General features: G+C 34.2%; 1 protein-coding gene and 1 pseudogene across 1 annotated transcript; both read left to right on the forward strand.

Annotated features, from left to right (window-relative positions):
• Positions 1 to 390: 390 nt before the first annotated feature.
• TAS2R14 (taste 2 receptor member 14) lies at positions 391 to 1353 on the forward strand. Its single transcript, XM_058557410.1, has one exon. It carries the CDS (start codon positions 391 to 393, stop codon positions 1351 to 1353), a length of 963 nt encoding a protein of 320 aa, XP_058413393.1.
• Positions 1354 to 7425: 6072 nt separating this feature from the next.
• Positions 7426 to 10424, forward strand: LOC131415579 (taste receptor type 2 member 66-like; annotated as a pseudogene).
• The last annotated feature ends 7337 nt before the right edge of the window (positions 10425 to 17761 follow it).

The following is a 17761-nucleotide window of genomic DNA, read 5'->3' on the forward strand; positions in this document are numbered from 1 at the left end:
CAGAACTCAAGTTGCCTGACTCAAATATTTAAATAAGGTAAAAAGAGAAGACAATGGAAATGAATCTGTCTTCATTTGCATGTTAGCAAATGAGAATTTAGCTTTTCCTTCAACATCAACTACATAAGACTTCAGCCTCTAGTAAGGCACACAGTATCTGGATGAAGTTCAGCTGAGCTGTCTGGGGCAATACGATGATTTTCATGAAGAAAGCCATGAGCTCATCCATTGGCAAATCTTGATGTATGCTGGTTTCACATTTGTGCACAATTTTTTAAAATAGAGAATATTATTGAATTTTCAAGAACCAGCTATACATAGCATTTTAGATGAATGCATTAAGAAATTTTCAGCAGTGATATTACACGCTGGGGCATTCTCTTACAGACAATGGTCAGTGTCTTACAGAGCACACTTACAATCATTCTAAGTGCCGAATTCGCAATTGGAAATTTAGGAAATGGATTCATAGCACTCGTGAACTGCATTGACTGGGTCAAGAGAAAAGAGATCTCTTCAGCTGATCAAATCCTCACTGCTTTGGCAATCTCCAGAATTGGTCTGCTCTGGTTAGTATCCATAAATTGGTATATATCTGTGTTTTTTAGAATTTTACTCCTGCCTGGAAAAACATTAAGAATAAGCAGTATTGGCTGGACAGTGACCAATCATTTCAACAACTGGCTTGCTACAATCCTCAGCATCTTTTATTTTCTCAAGATAGCCAATTTTTCTAACTCTATTTTTCTTTACCTAAAGTGGAGAGTTAAAAAGGTGATTTCAGTGATACTACCGGTGACCTCCGTCCTCTTGATGTTTAATATTGCACTGATTAACATGCATATTAATGTCTGGATCAGTGAACATAAAATAAACATGACTTGCAGTTCTAGGATGAGTAACTTTGCACAACTTTCCACTCTTACTTTATTCACTAACACTCTGTTTACTTTCATACCCTTTGCTGTGTCCCTCGTGACTTTTCTTCTGTTAATCTTCTCCTTGTGGAAACATCTCAAGAAGATGCAGCACAATGCCAAAGGCTCCAGAAATGCTAGCACCGAGGCCCACATAAAAGCCATGAAAAGTGTGATTGCTTTCCTGCTACTATTTGCCATTTTCTTTCTGTCTCTTTTTGCGTCAATATGGAACTCCACATTTCTGGAGAGGAAGCTGATCATTATGTTTTGCCAGGTTATTGGAATCGTTTATCCTGCAGGTCACTCGTATGTCCTGATTCTGGGAAACAATAAGCTGAGACAGGCCTTTCTTTCAGTGCTGTGGTGGCTGAGGTCAAAGATGGAGAACCTTCAGGCCCATAGATCATTTAGGGATTCATCTTGCACGTGTTAGAGGAAAATCAGTTGATAAGAAATTCTTGTTTAATATAAATTTATACTTCCCCAATATTCTTCAATTGTGCATAACATTGTGAATTTTGTAAAAGTATGTTTGCAATAAACACTATCCAAATATTACAACTTAGCAGAATATATACAAGTATTTATAGTCTATGTACAAGTAATATACATATACACAAGGAAATGAATATGGACCACTTAAATATAAGAACTATTTACAGTAACAAATAATATGGATTTTATGTCAATCATTAATCTTCTTGAGATTTTAAAATGAGAAACCTATAATATATAAGATATATGTGTGTAAATATGTGACTGTTACTAAAAATAGAACTTTATACTTTTATACACATAAAAATAAATTCCTAATCTAGAGTATGTGCCTAAAATTTCAAATTAAAAATGAAGAACAAAATATAGACTATTGGAAATCACATATACTAAATATATTGTCTCAAATATAAGACCCAATTTACAAATAATTTTTAGAAATTCCTCAGAATCATGAAGTTGCTTTATTTCAATTACACTTTCTATACTATTAGTTTCACATACAAGAATTCTTGAATTATATTTATCATTATTAGGAATATATACTTCACATTTGGAAATAAATTTTCTTTGCCAATGTAGTTTTAAAATATGCAACACAATACTTTTTAATTTTAATGTATAGACTACCAAATCTTGGCTGATTATAGTCTTTTAATTGTATATAACTTTTGAGAGATTAGTGTTTTTGCTTTATTTTATTTCATCATGAACCTCTATTTTACTGGTGGGTGGAAAACAACTAGGTCATAAGAACAGAAATTTAGAGTAACTCATGAGTAACCAACATATAATTAGCATGAACTTTGCATATCAGTATATGTTATTAATATTGGTTGTACGGTAGAAATGAAAACTAATAAAAAAGGTGAAAATTTTAGAATAAATTAAGTTTAAAGGTGAGGTAAAAGAGAGCGAATCATGGTCATATGTTGTCCTACGTTCAATATTATTAAATCTTGAATACAATAGAATCGCGTATATTCTTAGAAATAAACAGTTCTTTAATATGTCTTACATTCACAAAAAAAATCTCTTCAAGTATAGGCTTTATGTTTGAAATAGATTTTCTTGTTTTCCTAATGTAGTTCATTCATTCATTCATTCATTTACTCATCGAACAAATATATGCCTGTTGAACATCTTTTCTATATGTCTGTTGGCAACATTTTAATAAGAAACATAGGCTATAAAATAAGATAAAAAATGGGCTTGTGTAACAGGTAGCCACTAAAAAAATGGAAGTTATAATATGTACTAGGTAATCTGTATACTTCATAATTTGTTATTACTTCACATGTGCATAATACCATTTTTCATGTAAAGAAACTGAGGTTCTGAGATGTTAAATGACTTAGCCAGTAGTGCACGAAGACGCAAGCACAGAGCTAGAGTTACAATCCCCAGGAGAGTGGGGATTTCTCCCAAACTCAGATGAAGCATCAACAGGAGGAGACTGCTCACAAACACATCCAGAATCTGGTGGAAAAAGCATGTCAAAAATATGTAATTTTGGTGCTTATGTTAAATGTTCTTATTTTTTCTATGATATTTGATACTTGGTTAATGTGTCTACAAAAATGTAATTGTTTTTGTTTGTTGAGTTAGGAGCCAGTTGCCTTACTAAACTGTTGTATGTGCTCTTTTTAAAGCTCATTCTCTTGTCTTTTGCAGATAGAAAATGATTTCATGTGCATATAATGATTATTTTACTTCTTCCTTTGAATTATTTACAATTCTTTTTTTCTTTAGTGTGGGCTTGTATAATGAAATGACTTGAACCTTCAAAATGTTAAATAACTGTGGTGATAACTGGTATCTTTGCAAATGGAGACCTTGCTAGTGTTTCACCACTAAGCATAACACTGACTTTAGCTTTGGGGTAAATACTTTTAAAAATCATCTTCAGAGAGAATTTTTCTCTTTCTGTCTTTCTGTGTGTGATATTCTAATAAAACTTGCATCAGAAGTATCAAATGTGTGTTTTTTTATTTAAGATGATTGTGTATTTCCTCTTTCTGACCAATTAAAATAATGATAAATGTTAATAGTGGTACACAAAACAATAGTATGCCTTCTAGTCTATGCATAGCTTCAATGAAATATATACATATTCACACTTACATGTACTGTAATAAAATTACAAACATCAAAGGAAAATTAAAATACAGATGGTAAATACAAAGTAATGAGAGGTAACCTCCAAAGAGGGAAAATATCAATTTGAAAAACATGAGAAATATTATCAAAAAATAATATGCCAGGGACCAGCCCCATGGTTAAGTTTAGTGCATTCCGCTTTGGTGGCCCAGGTTCGGTTCCTGGGTGTGGACCTACACCACTCATCAGCTGCCATGCTGAGGTGGTGACTCACAAACAAAATAGAGGGAGATTGGCAACAGATGTTAGCTCAGGGCAATCTTCCTAAGCAAATAATAATAATGATATGCCAGAAGACAATTGATTCATATTTTCAAAGTGCTAAAGAATATAACTATAATCCTGAATTGTTAGCTGAAAGTTTGTTCTCGGGATTGAATTAAATAGTATTATTTCCAAATTAAAAAACTGAGGATCTTTACTATACACACCTTCTACAACAAATGCTACTAATGGATCTACTTCAGTAAGACTTTTATGGACTGAATTGTGCCCCCCCCCACAAAATCCATATGTTGAAGCCCTAACCCCCAATGTCACTGCAGTTGGAGATAGGGCCTTTAAGGAGGTAATTAAGGTTAAATGAGGTCATAAAGGTGCGGTCCTAATCCAGTAGAATCAGTGTCCTTATAAGAAGAGGAAGAGACATCAGGAGTCTCAGAGGAAAAGCAATGTGAAGACACAGCAAGAAGTCCGCCATCTGCAATTCAGAAAGAGAGTCTCCACCAGAAATCAACACTGATGGCCCCTTGATTTTTCACTTCCAGCCTCCAGAACTGTGAGAGAACAGATTTCTGTTGTTGAAGCCACCCAGTCTGTGGTACTTGATTATTGCAGCCCAAGCAGTCTAATACAAAGATAAAAAATAAATTAAAAAGAAGGATTGGGACGGAAGGAGCAATGATGAGCAGACGAACTGTTGAAATAGGCTGAGAAAATAAGTAAGCGTTGGCTGTGTATAGTTGTGATGAAATTGATATTCTGTAGTTTAAAGCAAGCTAGTATTAAAATTCTACATAGCATGAACTACACACTCAAAATTGCTAAATTTTATTCTATATAAATTATAACTCAGTAAATCCAATTAATAAAACAAAAAAAAATCTGCATAACACATATTAGAAGAAATGACAAGTATAAAGTGGTGTTATTACATGCCAAGGCTTTAGCCTGTATTGAAAGGAAGTAGTGGTTTAACTCAGGCATGATTAGAAAAAGAAACATATTACATATATTAACAAGTGTGTTTTACTTAACAACAAAAATAGTAAAAGTAAGTAAACTCCTAAATAGATAGCTGGGAAAAAGGAATAACATTAGTTCCATCAACCTAAGACAAAGCAGACGAAGAGAATTAGAGAAGAAAAGAGAAAGCATGACTGAAAACCACAAGGAGGACATTAGAAACGAGTCCAAAGTTATCAGAAATCACTAAATGAATTGTTAGTCATTAAAAGGCAGAAACATTCAAATTTTAGATTAGTAAATGTATATGTATGTATATATAATATTTTGTGACATATTTATATAATAAAATCTTACATATTTCTAAGTTTATAAATCTTATATATTTTATCCTGTACACAAGAGTCACACCTAAAAGAAATAAGTGAAAAATCGTTGAAAATACATAAACAAAGATGTAAGAATACAAACGATCAAAGGACGGTTAGATGCTTTCTGATATTCAGCCTTTCCTTCTAGGCTAGCAACAGAACCCTAATATTATCTTGTGCATCTTGGTGTCCAAATGACTTAAATTTGGATGTTTTTTCAGGTGAGAGATAGATAAACTTCTACCTAATTAAATCACTAATATGTTTTTCCTCATGTATTTGGCTTCATATTATTATGAAGCTGAACTCTGAACTAAAGTACCAACCAAACAAGAGTTGGTGGAGCAACACTAATATCAATGCAACAATTTTAAGGTAAAATTCATCAATATTTAAAGAGAGATATTTAAACTAATACAAGGAAACAACTATAAACAAGAGACAATAATTAGGGGCATGAATGCTTTTAAAAATATAGTACCAAGTTAAATAAATAAATTTTAAAAAATGGACAAAGTGCTATATCAATATATATGAAAATATTAAATATTTCACAAGGTGATAGATCAAGCAGAATTTATAATTATAAAGAGGATGTGAGCAACACAACTAAGTTTGATCTAATAGAGTTTAATCTGATAGAGTCCTATACCAACAGAGAATGCACAATCATTTCAAAGAAATATTTAACTTTTGCATAGATCATGTAATAGGCAAAAAATTCTCAATAAGTGAAAAAGAATGCTACCACACAAAATATGTTCTCTAATCACCACAATTCAACATTTTAATTAAACAATAGTAATAATAATAATAGTAGTAGTAATGGTATTCCATAATTTGAAAAGTAAATTACTCACTGATTCAATCATAGGTGAAACCAAACAAAAAAATATGTTGGGGTCAGTCCAAAATTTAGAACTGAACAAGAACAAAAGCAGTATCTAAATCAAACCTTGAAAATTTCAGCCTAAGCTTGAAAATTCATACTATGAATGCATTTCTTTAAAAAAGTTGTTTGAAAAGATGAATGAGCCAATTACTTAACTCAAGAAGATAGAAATGCTGAGAGGTTAATGAATGTGGAATCAAGCCAAATGCCATAGCGCAATGAAAGGAAAATGCAAATGCAAATGAGCATGAAGCAATAAAGGAGAAACAGATTTTGAATAAACATATTCTAAAACACATAGGCTGCTGCAAATTCTCGAACACTGGGCTATGTGTACAATCCAGCTCTGAAATCTCCTCTGAATGCACTTTGGCCTGAAGCACATTAAGGATACAAGAAAAAACAGGTGAATCCGATGTCACACTTTAAGTGTTTGTCAACACGTAATTTTTTAAATACTCAGCAAAATGTTGATGGAAGATGTGAAACAATCTTTTATTACCTATGCTCAGTGAATTTACATTGAATGGAAAAAAGCAGTCAAAAAAAGGACATAAAAATGAATGACAAAATAATCTTTAAAAAATAGAAATAAGTTAGGAATAGAATAACATTTACTTAGTTTTATTGTATATCGAAAACTATAAGGCAGGCCTGGTGGCGTAGTGGTTAAGTGCACGCGCTCCGCTGGGGCGGCCCGGGGTTCAGATCCCGGGCATAACCTGGGCGCACCGCTTGTCAAGCCATGCTGTGGTGGCGTCCCATATAAAGTGGAGGAAGATGGGCACGGATGTTAGCACAGGGCCAGTCTTCCTTAGCAAAAAGAGGAGGATTGGCGATTGATGTTAGCTCAGGGCTGATCCTCCTCAAAAAATAAATAAATAAATAAAACTATATTCAGTGCTCTACATGTTTTATCACGTATAATCCTGAAAGCAATTATACCACATTTGGTACATAGGAAACTAGGAATAAGAAAGGTTAAGTGCTTTGCCCAAGATCACACAGCTAGGAAATGGAAAAAATTGAAATGTTAGCACAAGAGTCTGATTCCCAAGCTTGCATAATTAACTACTTTATAATCGGCATATAATAATGAAATAAGAAATTAATGACATTAAAATTAAATTAAAATAAAATATAGATGAGGTTAAAGCCAAAGGATGCTTTGTGAAAAATCAATAAATAGACCAAAAGAAAATACACATAATATTAGAAACATAATAACTCTACATAGTAAAACAAAAAGTGAATTATATTAGCACGCTATTTCAGCAAAAAATTAAACATTCAAGTAAATTGGACATTTTTTAGTGCCTAAGTAGCACAGCAGCTTCTCCAGTGCCAGGCTCCGGGGTACATTCTGATCCATAGCACCCAGCAGTCAGCACCTTTTCCCAGCATGCCCCTTGAGCAGTTTCACAGCAGAGCACCTCTGATAAGATATCTTGCAGTGAACAGCTTTCCCAACACCAAGGAGGTAGATTTCTGGTAAGGTCTAGACAGTGGATTTCTAGCAGTTTCTGGTGGCACAGCTCTGTGTGCCATAGCTCTGCCATCTTCAACAAGGTCTGGGTTTTAGCCTGGATGAGTAGAAGCTTCTCCTTGGGTGCCATATCTTAGACCTAGGGACAATGACTGTTCCTATATCTGCTATTTCTATATTCTGCAGAGACCTTTTTACTTTTTTCTAGTCAATCCCTCAGGACTCCAATCCTCTGTTACAGTTAATAATTATTTATGTCAAACTTTTCCTCATCAAATTTCTGTGTGGTCTGTCTCCTGATGGAACTCTGACTGTTAACAGATGATCATATATTTTTTGACCAAATTTTTCACTGAAGCCATATATGTGGAAGGAAATTGCAATAACCTGATAAAAAGTGTATATTAAACAAACGCAGGAACAATATGCTTAATGCTAAAATGTAGAATCTCTTACACTAATGCCAGGATTAAGAAAAGCTTTGTATTAGAGGTATTAGCCAATGCAGTGAGAAAAGATAAGGAAGTAACTCACATGAGAATTTGAATGAAAATGACAAAACAGATCTTTTTTCTTGCAGACAACATGTTTACCTATGGATAATCCAAAGTAATACACAAAGAAATAAGTGATAAGTTTATCGAATAAAATAAGTAAGGTTAGCAAAAGAGCCAAATATGGTATTCATGTATATCTATTTGCCAGTAATTATTAATTAGAATATGACATATGAAACTGAACTTTTTCGCAGGAGCAACAAAAACTATACGGTGCCTGGAAATAAGTCTCAGAAGTAAAATATCATATATTATTGACACATTTATTAAATTGTATTGAAGAACGTAAGAGAGAAGATCTAAAAGAATGTAGATAGATAACATGTTCTTGAGTAGATAGAATCAATTTCCTAAGATAGTAATGGTGTCCAAATCCTTGTGCTAATGCAATTCCAGTCAAAATCACAATGGAGTTTCAGGAATATTTGTAAAATTCCTGAATATTTTAATTAAAAATTAATATTTTAATATTAGACTCAAGATAGACATCTTTGTTACAAAACAAAGTATGAGAGATATGCTCAATAAATATTAATAATGGCCTGAAAAGCTTGATGAAAGAGAAGGGGATTTAAATCTAGATGAGCTCCATGATATTCACTTTTTATTTTGGAAATTATTGGACAATAATTTGCGTCTTACTGTTCCTTAGAATTTTTCAGGAGACCAAGCAAAATGTGTAGTTTGTGTGTGTGTGTGTGTGTAAACAATAAAGATATTTATAAGCACTAGTTATCAGCACCCAATTTTAGGGAGTTTTAGCCGTCCTGGGGGCCCTAGGGAAACTGGGAAGTTTTAAATAGGAAAATTTGGAAAACCTATGGATAGGTTCCTTTAAGTCTTTCTACGTGGATCTAACATTTTTGTTAAAATAAATCCTCAGTGATAATGATCCATTAAGGTCATCGCTAGATGACTAAGATCCATCTACCAATTTAGACATTTGCTCCATGTTCTATGTATTAGATTTTAAAATTTTACTAGCTAACATCTAAGCTTGATGAATCCAAATTATGTAGAGGTTAGGAAAGGCAAAAATTGCAAAACAGTGAAAGAGAATATGTCCTTATTTGAATGTTAGCAAATGAGAGTTTAGCATTCATTTTAACATCAGCTATGAAATATTCTAGCCTATTGCAAACACATAGTGTATGAACAAGATTTTGTTTAACTTGTCTTGGAAATGTTTTTCATAAAGACAGCTTTGAGTCCATCCGTTAGCATACCTTGGTGTTTCCTGCTTGACATTAATCTCAGAATTTAAAAGAAAATGAAAACTTTACTGCACATCCAGAAACTAGGTCCTCGTGGAACTTTAAGTCAGAATATTAAGGAATCATAAGCAATGACATTAGGCTGAGTGTTTTTTTCCCCAAGCCATGATAAGTTTACTAAGAGCATTTTTTCCAACCTAGTAGTTGCAGAATTTGTTCTAGGAAATTTTGCCAATGGCTTCATAGCACTAGTGAATTGCATTGACTGACTCAAGAGACAAAAGATGTCCTCAGCTGATTGAATTCTAACTGCCCTGGTTGTCTCCAGAATTGGTTTGCTCTGGGGGATATTAGTAAATTAGCATTCAATTGTATTTAACCCAGTTTTATATAGTTTAGAAGCAAGAACTATTAATATCGCCTGGACACTAACCAACCATTTTGGCATCTGGCTTGCTACTAGCCTCAGCATATTTTATTTGCTAAAGATAGCCAATATCTCCAGTTTTATTTTTCTTCGCCTAAAGTGGAAAACTAAAAGTGTAGTTCTCATGATGCTGTTGAGGACTTTGGTCTTTGGTTTTTCATCTGGTAGTGGTAAGTATAGATGACAGTATGTGCATGAATGACTATGAAAGAAACATCACTCGGAAGACCAAATTGAGGGACATTTTATACCTTTCAAACACGACTATATTCACAGTAGCAAACTTCATACTCTTTACTGCATGCCTGACATCTTTTCTGCTGTTAATCTTTTCCCTATGGAAACATCTCAAGAAGATGCAGCTCAATGGCTAAGAATCCGAAGATCCCAGCACCAAGGTCCACGTAAGAACCAGGCAAACCGTGGTCTCCTTTCTCTTGCTATTTGCCGGTTAATCCCTGGCTCTGGTCATCTCAATTTGGAGTCCTAATAGGCTGCAGAACAGACTGGTGCTCATGCTTTGCCAGGCTATTGGAATCATATGTCCTTCAAACCACTCATTTATCCTGATTTGGGGAAATAAGAAGCTAAGACAGGCCTTTCCGTCATTTCTGTGGCAGCTGAGGTGCTGGCTGAAAAACAAGACATAAGTGGGGCATTATGTGTCTTCCAGCAGAAAACAAACTAGGAGTCTTTGTAAACTTGATGTATGTGTGACTATAAATAATAATGACTTGATGGTACAGATAAGGAAGATTGAATTTAATACAAGAAAGTAAAAAGCTTAGGAAATTCAAGTTGCATAAGAAGGAGGAAGAAGACAAAAGCGTGAAAAAGAAAAACCATGGCCATGACCTGTGGTTAATGATGTTAAAATTTTTTTTTTATGTTGAAATTCTTATTAGGGAAAACACATACAAACTCATATGTGAGGAGTTATTTGTTTAAGGCTTGCTTCCCAAGAGAAATTTCTTCAACTCAAAGGCTTTTTGTTTTGGTGTGACTTAATTTGCTTTTCCAGCCTACTTTCCTTTCAGATTCATTTATTAATTAATAAATCCATTAAATAAATCAATTTAATGAAGACATTAAAATAAGAAACATTTAAAATATGCTGTGTGAACATATACACATTTATGTGACATTTAGTTATTAAACAGAGAAGTTATTTTCATTTCACAGGAACTATACATACTTCATAATTTGTTAATACTTTCATAAATACTAAGATATCTTATTGATAATGCTCCCTGTTAATAATATGTCAGATGTTAACCTCCAGTTTGGGAATGAGTTATTGCATAGAGTTATTGCATAACTCGATTAAGTTGGCATACTGGATTTTTATGGAGAGTGATCAGGAATAGACATTCTGAATAATCCTAAAATTATGAAATCATTTAATAAATATTAAAAAATGGTGTTTATGTTCACCAGGAGCCACATATGAGAATATTCATAACAGAATTATTATAAGAGTATATTCCATCAACAATAGATCAATAAAATGTGCTAAATTCATCCAGTTGAATGCTATTCAACAACAAAAATAAAAAATCTACAATTACATACCGCCACGTGGATGATTGTTTCACACAAAAATAATTTTAAATAAAAGGAATTAGTCTTGCCCCCCTAAAAAAACTCATATAAATTATTCCAATTTCCTAACACTCAGTTGCAGGCAAAACTAAACTATAATATCTAGAAATCATATTTAGGTAGGAAAACGAAAAAGGATACTATAAAAATTATTTCCACAAAGGGTGACAGGTTCTGTTTGAGAGTAGACTAAGTGGTGTGATCAGGAAGGGGCATCCAGTGAGCTTCATTTTTTTTTTTTTTAACCTAGGTGGTGGTAACACCAGTGTCCAATTTAGAAGAATTTAAACTAAACATCCTCTTCCTCTTTATCATATCCTCTTTCAAAAATGTTGTCACTATTATTAACTACTTTATTCTAGAAAAATGTATCATATATTTCACTTTTGCATATATTAAAAACCCCATCATACATTATTATTTTTAAACAATTAAAGACTTAAATAAAAAGAAAAAACTCTTACATATTTACCCATGTAGTTGACCATATCTGATGCTGTCTACGCCTTTGAATAGATTCTTATTTCTATCCACCATCACATTCTTCCTGCCTTGAGGATGTTGGTCTGCTGGTGATAAATTATTTTTGCTTTTTATGTCTGAAAAAGTCTTTATTTCTCTTTTCAGTTTTGAAAAATATTTTGTCTGAGTATTCCAGGTTGAGAGGTTTTTTTCCTCTTCCATTACTTTAAAGATGCTACAGTAGATTCTTGCTTACCCTATTTCTGAGAAGACATCTTCTACCATCCTTATTTTTTTCCTCTGAACATAACTTCTTTTTCTCTGGCTATTATTAATATTTTCTCTTTAAAATCTACTTTTGAGAAATTTGATTATGATGTGCCATGGTGTAGTTTTTGTTTTTTTTCTTGTTCTTGGAGTATATTGAGCTTCTTGGGTCTATGGGTTTATGGTTTTCATCATAGTTGGGAAAATTTTGGCCATTATTTCTTCTACCAAGCCTTGCCTTTTAGATCACTCTAATTACACATCCATTAGGCCCCTTGAATTTCTCCAAAGATCAATGATGCTGTTTTATTTTTTAAAATTCTTTTGCCTTCTGTGTTTCATTTTGGATAGTTTCTGCTGCTATGTCTTCAAGTTTACTAATATTTTCTTCTGCAGTGTCTAATCTGCTGTTAGTCCCATCCAGTATCTTTTTTTTTTTTTTTATCTCAGACACTGTAGTTTTAATCCCAGAAGTTCAATTTGGGTCTTATTTATACCCTCCTTGTATCTTAACTTTCTGGACACCTGGAATAGAGTTACAATAACTGTTTTAATGTCTTTGTCTGCTAACTCTAATATCTGTGCCAGTTCTAGTTTGGCTTTGTTGATTTTTCTCCTCATTTTGGGCTATATTTTATTGCTTCTTTGCGGACCTGATAATCTTTGATTGGATGTCAGACATTGTGAATTTTACCTTGTTGAATGCTGGATATTTTTGTATTCCTATAGATATTTATGAGCTTTGTTCTGGGATGCAGTTAAATTACCTGAAATCAGTTTGATTCTTTTGGGTCTTGCTTTTAAAATTTGTTAGGCAGACCAGAACAGTGTTAATAAAGAGCTAATTATTTCCCACTGATGAGGCAAGACTTTTATGTGTATTTTACCCAGTGCCCTATGAAATATGAGGTATACCAGTGTCTTATTCCATTGGGACTGCTATAACAACAACAACAAAAATAGGCTGGGTGACTTATCAACAAGAGAAATCCATTTTTCACAGTTCTAGAGGCTGAGAAGTCCAAACTCAAGGAGCAGGCAGATTCAGTGTCTGGTGATGTCCCACCTACTGGTTCATAGATGGTGGCCTTGGTGTGTCCTCACATGGCAGGAGGGGCGAGGGATCTCTCCAGAGTCTCTTTTATAAAGACACTAATCCCATTCATAAGGGCTCCACAATCATGAGCTAATCACCTCCCAAACACCCCTCCTCTGAATTCAATTACATTGAGAGTTAAGATTTAACATATGAATTTAAGGGGAACACAAACATTCAGTCTATAGCATCTAGTCTTACTGGTGGCAATAGGCACTCTTCCCTTCCTTTTGTGTGTGCAAGGCACTGTTTCCTATAATCCCTTGGATGGTTCTTTCCCAGCCTTGGATAGTTTCCTCAGAGGCCTGTGTCTATTGGTTGTCTGCCAAATACTTGATGGGGACCCTCCACAGATCTCTGGAGTTATTTCTCCTTTCTGGTACTCTATGCTGAAAATTCTTGCAGTCTTGGTCTCCTGGATTCTCAGCAATATTTCTTCAACTTGAGAAGTTCACTGGGCTCTAGCTAAGTTCCTGCCCCTACACTATGCCCTGAAACTTTCTCAAGGCTATCATCTTGGTCAATCATAAGGCTCACCTTATTTGTTTTCTGTCTCTCAGGGATCAGTGTCCTTCATTGCCTAATGTTTAGCATCTTGAAATCTGTTATTTCGTATATTTTGCCTGATTTTTTAAATTTTTAGATGGGAGTGTAAATCTGGTCCAAATTATTCCATTTTTCTGAAAAGTGGAAGTTCTTAAGCCAAAATTCTTTGGATAACTTCTAGTTTTTTTTATTTGAATTTCTTTTTTTTTAAAGGAAAATCCATTAAAACTCAATGAAGTTAATTTTTATCCACTAATTAGTAATTATTTTGTCATAAAATACCTCCTTAGAGATAAAATTCTTTACTAACTGATTTCTTATTTCAGTTAAAATTCAGGGGATATGAACAATAAAACTACTATGAGCATGCATATCAAGTCTTTGCATGAGCATATGATTTCATTTCTCTGGGGTAAATCCAAGAAATGGAATGTCTGAATCATACAATAGGTGTATATTTAACTTTTTAAGAAACTGTGTATCTCTGCTTCAAAGTAGTCGTGCCATTTTATATTCTCTCCAATCCACATATCCATCAACAAGTGAATGGATAAATTAATTTTGGTGTTTTCCATACAATGGAGTACTACTCAGTAACAAAAAAAGCATGAACTACTGATATACACAACCACATATATGACTCATACTATAATTATACTGAGTAAAGAAGCCAGACAAAAAAGAGTATATGATGTATGATTCCATTTAAATGACATTCTAGAATATGGAAACTAATCCATAGCGAGAGAAAGTGGTTGCCTGGGAATGGTCTTGGGGGGGATGTGGAGGGGTAGAAAGAAGAAATTACAAGACATAAGGAAGCTTTTGGGAGTAGTGTGTATGTTTGTTATTTTGATTAAAGTGATGGTTTCACAGATATATAAATATGTGATACTTATCCAATTGTACACTTTAAATATGTGCAGCTCATTATATCTCAATTAGTACTAAAAACAATTTAGGAGTGGGGGCCAGCCCAGTGGCACAGTGCTTAAGTTTGTGCATTCTGCTTCAGTGGCCTGGAGTTCACGAGTTCAGATCCCAGGTGCTAACCTACACACTGCTCATCAAGCCATGCTGTGGTGGCATCCCACGTACAAAATAGAGGAAGATGGGCACAGATGTTAGCTCAGGGACAATCTTCCTCAAGCAAAAAGAGGAAGATTGGCAACAGATGTTAGCTCAGGGCCAATCTTCCCCCCAAAAGTAAAAAAAATACTCAGGACGAAAACTACACACACATATGCATTCTGATAAATCTTCTCTTTGCGACTTTAGAAGAATCCGATGTTTTCACTTTTTATTCCTCTTTTGTTTATTGGTATCCCATACTTTCTGTTTATTGCAATACAATGTGTAGAAATTCTCCTCTTTGGCTTATGTACCGTATGTGAAACTGAGTTGTCTTTCCAAGGGCTACTTTTTGAATGCAGAATGCTGTACATGTGTAAGTGTGTGTGCACATGTGTGCATGCGTGCATATGTGTGTGTCTGGTAAGGGGATGGGAGAGTAGCCACAAAGAGCTCCTTTGGGGTGAGTCCTACCTTCCTTGGGACTTAGGTTCTCTTTCTTCTTCTAAACTCCCATGAAAGCTCAGTTTCAAAGCTCAATCTATTATCTCATCTCTGTTTACACTTTTGTGGAAGTTGGTGTGTTCCTCAAATTCAGTTCAATGTCCTGGAAGATCCCAAGCCTGGAATGCCCATCCTACCTCTGCCTCGGTGCTGTGTGGGGGCTTCTACTCTTGAGAATTTTTCCTTAAAATTCCTCATTTTTGTCTTTTTAACGCTTCAATTTGGATTCCTTTAAGTTGGAGGGTAATACTGACCATTTTATGGGATTTTGTGGATTTAGTTTATTGCTTCAATATTGCTTTTTTGAAAGTTTTTGAAGAAGTAAGAATACTTCTTCAAGAAGTAAGAATACTTCTTCAAGAAGTAATGATTTTATTCCACCATCTTGTTTAGGTAACCTATAATTACTTACTTGCATTGGAGTTTGATTTAACAGTCAGAGAGCAGATGTTGTTAGAGAGATGTTAGAACAAGCTGAATAAAATCCAAACGCCTTTGATAGGGTAGTGGGTATTACTGAGTGGTAGAGAGGCACAAAATGAGGACAATGCAAGCTCTGCAGATGAGCCTCTCCTCTTCTCAATATTGCCCGATTTAACTGAAAGATTACTTTGTGGGGTAAAGATAGAGTTCTATCACTTCTTACAAGCCCTATAAATGGTTCCCAAAGTTTGCTGAATATTATAAGTTATGTATTAAATAATATCAAGAGTAACCATGTTTTAAAAATATCTTGATATCTAATATGATTTTTAACATCAAGAGAAGCTTAATGAATATTAATGATTTTTTAACATCAAGAGAAGCTTAATGAATATTAATGAAGGAGTGAAAGTCGGAATTATTAGAGAGAAAATAAAGAGATTTGAATCCACATAATTTTCCTGAGCTTCATTTTCCTATTGCCAAAAAGAAGACAGTCATTCCTGCACAATGATCCCACAAAGTTGTTGTGCAAGGTGTGTGTTTGGGCACTTGCAAACAATTCACCGATAAATAAATATAAATTATCAGCATCCCATTCAGGAGTTGTGATTTCTCTGGGTTCACTCAGGAAACTTGAATGCCTTGGATAGCAAAAGATTTGGATAACCTATGGAAATGTCCCTTCAGTCTTCCTTCATCATGCCTCAGTGGTGACAATTTTAGTGTTCACCAAACTGCATCTACTAATGTAAATCTTTGCTGTATGTCAGAGCTCTATGCATTGCATTTTTGAATGTGATTGATAATAACTCAAATTGGTGAGCAAATTGTGTAGAGATTAAATAAAGCAAGCATTGCAAAATAATGAAAGAGAATATGTCTTTATTTGCATGTTAGCAAATGAGAGTTGAGTTCCTCTTTCACCATCAAGTATGAGAAATTTCACTTTATGTTGAGAACATACAGTACCTGGATCAGAGTGCAGCTAGCTGTCCAGGAGAAAATGATCTTTATAACGAGAGCTATGTGCCGACCCATTAGCACACCTTAGTTCTTTCTGCCTTGAGCTTGAGCCTACAATTTTTTTAAAGGAAGATATTAACTGCACATCCAAGAAATAAGTATATATAGCATTTAAACGTAAATCAAGAAATTGTCAACATTGCAATTAGAAATTGAAGCTCTCTCTTTGCAGACATGGTAAGCTCCTTGCATAGCTTCATCTTCATTTTAGTAAATATAGAAATCATAATCGGTATTTTGGGGAATGGATTTATAACACTGGTGAACTGTATTGATTGGCTCAAGAAACGAAAGATCTCCTTGGCAGATTGAATCATCACTGCTTTGGCAATCTCCAGAATTTGTCTGATTTTCATAACAATGGTGATGTGGTTTATAAGGGAGTTTTATCCATCTTTATATGTGAATAGAAAGAAAACTATACTTATTAGTATTGCCTGGACCGTGGTCCATCATTTTAGCATTTGGCTTGCCACAGGCCTCAGCCTCTTTTATTTTCTCAAGATAGCCAATTTTTCAAATCCTGTTTTTCTTTACCTAAAACATAGAGTTGAAATGGTAATTCTGGTATTGTTTCTGGGAACATTAGTATTCTTGCCTTTAAATCTTACCATGGTAATGGTACATGTTATTATCCACATACATCCATATGAAATAAATATGACTTTAAGTTCTAAAAGGAGTGACATTGAAAACTGTTCAAACTTGATTACATTCATTGTGGGATCCTTCATACCCTTTTCTATATCCCTGAATTTTTTTCTCCTATTAATCTTCTCCCTATGGAAACATCTCAAGAATGTGAAGCACAATGCAATGGGATTCAAAGACTCCAGCGTCAAGGCCCATATAAGAGCCATGAAAAATGTGATATCGTTCCTCCTACTATATGCTATTCACTTCCTGTCTCTTCTTATAACAATTTTCCATTCTGAGATCATGCAGAACAAACTAGCCATTATGCTTGGTCAGGCTTTTGCACATGTTTATCCTTCAGTCCACTCAGTTATCCTGATTCTGGGAAACAGTAAACTAAGAAAGGCTTCACTTTCTGTGC

The sequence above is a fragment of the Diceros bicornis genome, chromosome 17 (assembly GCF_020826845.1).
Source record: "Diceros bicornis minor isolate mBicDic1 chromosome 17, mDicBic1.mat.cur, whole genome shotgun sequence".
NCBI classification, from domain to species: domain Eukaryota; kingdom Metazoa; phylum Chordata; class Mammalia; order Perissodactyla; family Rhinocerotidae; genus Diceros; species Diceros bicornis.